General features: G+C 44.0%; 1 protein-coding gene across 1 annotated transcript in view; it reads right to left on the bottom strand.

The window, feature by feature from the left end:
* Positions 1 to 2,826: 2,826 nt before the first annotated feature.
* Positions 2,827 to 2,990, bottom strand: part of T265_00689 (hypothetical protein) — a gene marked incomplete at both ends in the record, with an annotated part of 3,327 nt that continues 3,163 nt past the window's right edge. Inside the window, one exon of the mRNA XM_009164538.1 lies at positions 2,827 to 2,937. Coding sequence (XP_009162802.1) covers positions 2,827 to 2,937 — 111 coding nt within the window. The remainder of the gene's footprint in view (positions 2,938 to 2,990) is intronic.

Here is a 2,990-nt window from a genome sequence, read left to right as displayed (position 1 = left end):
CTGAGAGTGCCTGTGAGGCTTACGGCTAACGTCAACGTGCAAGGTGTTGCCACTCTCGTCTTAGTGGGGTCACACCAACCCTAGCCCACTTCATCACTCAAACATAGCACACATGTTCTTCCCTCTTGTCATCTAGAGCTATCATATGCGCAAAGTGCTAATAACCTATGATTTCTTGATTACAAGCAGTCACAGCTAGCACTTAATGGCTTTTTTGCCATGCACCATTCGTTTTCTGGAGATGACAGCATTGACTCGGTGACTGATGATCCTTAATCTTACTTTCCTGTTAGATTGATTTAGTAGACCTCAGTTAAGCTACGATTCTTACCACTTATCTCGGAAACTGTTGCCCGTCCGCTTTTCACTTGTCCACTGTCACTGCTGACAGTCATTCTGTTTCTTTCTCTTCGCCCCTCTTCCCAAGCTTCAGTCCTCGACCGCAGTTGCCCAAACGCCTCTCAGAACTGTTATTCATTCATTATCTTCAATAATACAGTTCCATATACACTATACATAGACATTCTACACTATGAAGTGGCCGGAACATGCCGTAGATTTTGAGAAATCAACCCTATTGTGCGACAAGCCAGCGGCCTCTGGCTTGATACGTCACCCAAAAGGAAGATTACTTCCCGGTAACTCTGCTTACCCTCCCATGCCGGTTTAGCCATGGCCTGGTTCACGTCAGGTGATGCTCAATTTTATGTCACCGTTTTATTCTCGCAATCTCTAGTGCCCGCTAAACTCACCAGTTTTGATTTTGTTCTGAGTATAAAAGTAGGATCATGCCTGACGGCATTATACTCATTAGGTGAGAGCATTTACGTTGTTAGCTGCGTGGATGCTCTTGGTTAACCCGAAGTCATGCTGCTCACAGAATGGCGCATTTACATTTCGGCCATGTTCAGCATGATGTTGTCAACGGGGCTGTCCAGAAACCGAAGGAGTTTAGTGCAATGATCTCGCAGCACTGTCATACTTTGTCTAATGGCACATCCTTCCGTCCTCCGGGTATTCTTCTCTCGTTCTCCCTAAACTTTAGCTGCAATTATCGACAAATAACCTGGCTAGCCCCAAGGGCATTTCAGATGAGTTTGTTCAAGTGCATTCAGACCAGTCTCCGGACTTAATCATCTTAGTGCATTCTCGGTTTTCCTTTATAAATCAAGGTCTTCTTGACAACCGGCGTCTGTTCATATGCATTAGCGTTACTTCACTTTCACAAGGAAGTTTTTACGTTACACTTTGCTCCACGTTTGGCTTCATTGAGTCTATAAATTTTCAGTCAACACGATAATCCCTAGCTTCAAGCGTCTATATATCTACAATGCGAAATTCTTCAATTCATCACCCCTACTTTTGCTTTTGGTGACCATGGTCATAACCTCAGCCTTCCAAGGTCATGCGGTTCCAGCGTTCTCCTCGAAAATGGTTCAGATTTGCCGGCCAGGCCACTGAAATATTGCTGCTTCTCCTACCGAGCACAAACCATTGTTAGCCAAATTCGGATACAGGAAGATCATAGCTGTGTATGCAGCTAATCTACTTCAAAGATAGGCTACGATGTTACGCGGTGACAGATACAGTATCAAGTTTAAACTGACTGACATGATTCGACGGGCAAAAGCATCATAAAGACTTTAGAATACCAGACATGAAAGACACGGTTGTACCTCATACATCGAGCGAACCAGAAAAAAGATGTACGCTTGTGGTAGCTATCAAACACGGTTATCAATCGCATTCACGATTATGCGCAAGGAGGAAACTGAGTAAAGTAAACTGAAACCACCTGTATAAGTGGCTACAAAATTTAAATCCCAAATACTTGCTTCATTTTCATCAAAGACGACTGACACTTTCCTCCGTTGAGGATCGCCTGTTGTTCATAGAATGTGTAGTTGGACCAGAGCAGCCGCATATACTTGTTTCAAGACAGTTTCATAAAGGGATTATCAAAATCGATCTAATTAACTCGTTGATCAAAAGATTTCTTTGCTCTCATACTGATAGCCGAGTCAAAACCTCTTGAGATCTTGTCACGAATTTGAGTTGGCTTCAAGGTTTCATAGAAAATTCGAACTAGGTTATCGGTGGGGACCAACAAAAGGCGCCGTCGAACTTACATGTCAACGATGCAGGTCTCACGAAAGGTGATATCTCCATCATCATCGTTGGCACGTAGGGCATTTGGCTAGAAATTTCTCCCATAGGGACAATAAATACCCACAGTAAACATTAGCTAGTTGAATCAGGTCTTCTCTGGTTTTAATTACCCGAAAAAGCTGGTGTTTGGAAACACAACTCAGTTTAGACATTCCTAATCAGCGAAATTCAGCCTTGACAGTGAACACAAACACGCCAGAATATGTTCAGAGCGATCCGAAAAACACGTAAGGGTACGTATTTACTCCGTGCACCCAGCCGAACATATCCGCCCTGTGACTGATGGACAAACAAACTGAGTCATGTCTCTAGGCATCATAGAGACAGTTCTTTTATGTAGTACTGTACAAACTCGCGCAATTACTAGCCACCGGACATTCTTCCGATCCACCACTTGGGTCACCGTTCACAGATTCACGAACTGATACACAAGATCGAGGATTTTGCCAAAGTTTCCTAGGTCGCCTTTGTTCTTGTCGGTCGGTGGCTGTGGTTCATTTGAAAGGTACAAGTGAAAAAAGGGTGTAGCACTACTCTTTATATCCTCAGCGCAAAGCAATATGCTTGCCAGTGCGAGGATTTGCATAAATAAGCGCATAACAGTGCTTTAAAATGGGTTCTAGAAGGAGCGTGTACAACCGTCGGAGGAAGTTTTGTCTAATGAACGTTCAATGAACGCTCAATGAGGGTAACGTCTTTCGTACGTCCTGAGTAGACAACTTGGTTGGCGTACTCCAGGAGCGGTCTGACGTAGGCACCATAGGGTATCTGGAAGTCCTTGCGAGTAATGTGGGAGAAGGTGCGTCGGATCATCCGTAAAA

Source organism: Opisthorchis viverrini (assembly GCF_000715545.1).
Source record: "Opisthorchis viverrini unplaced genomic scaffold opera_v5_7, whole genome shotgun sequence".
Lineage (NCBI taxonomy): Eukaryota > Metazoa > Platyhelminthes > Trematoda > Opisthorchiida > Opisthorchiidae > Opisthorchis > Opisthorchis viverrini.
Note: the sequence above shows the minus strand (reverse complement) of the source record. Positions and strands in the feature narration are given on the sequence as shown.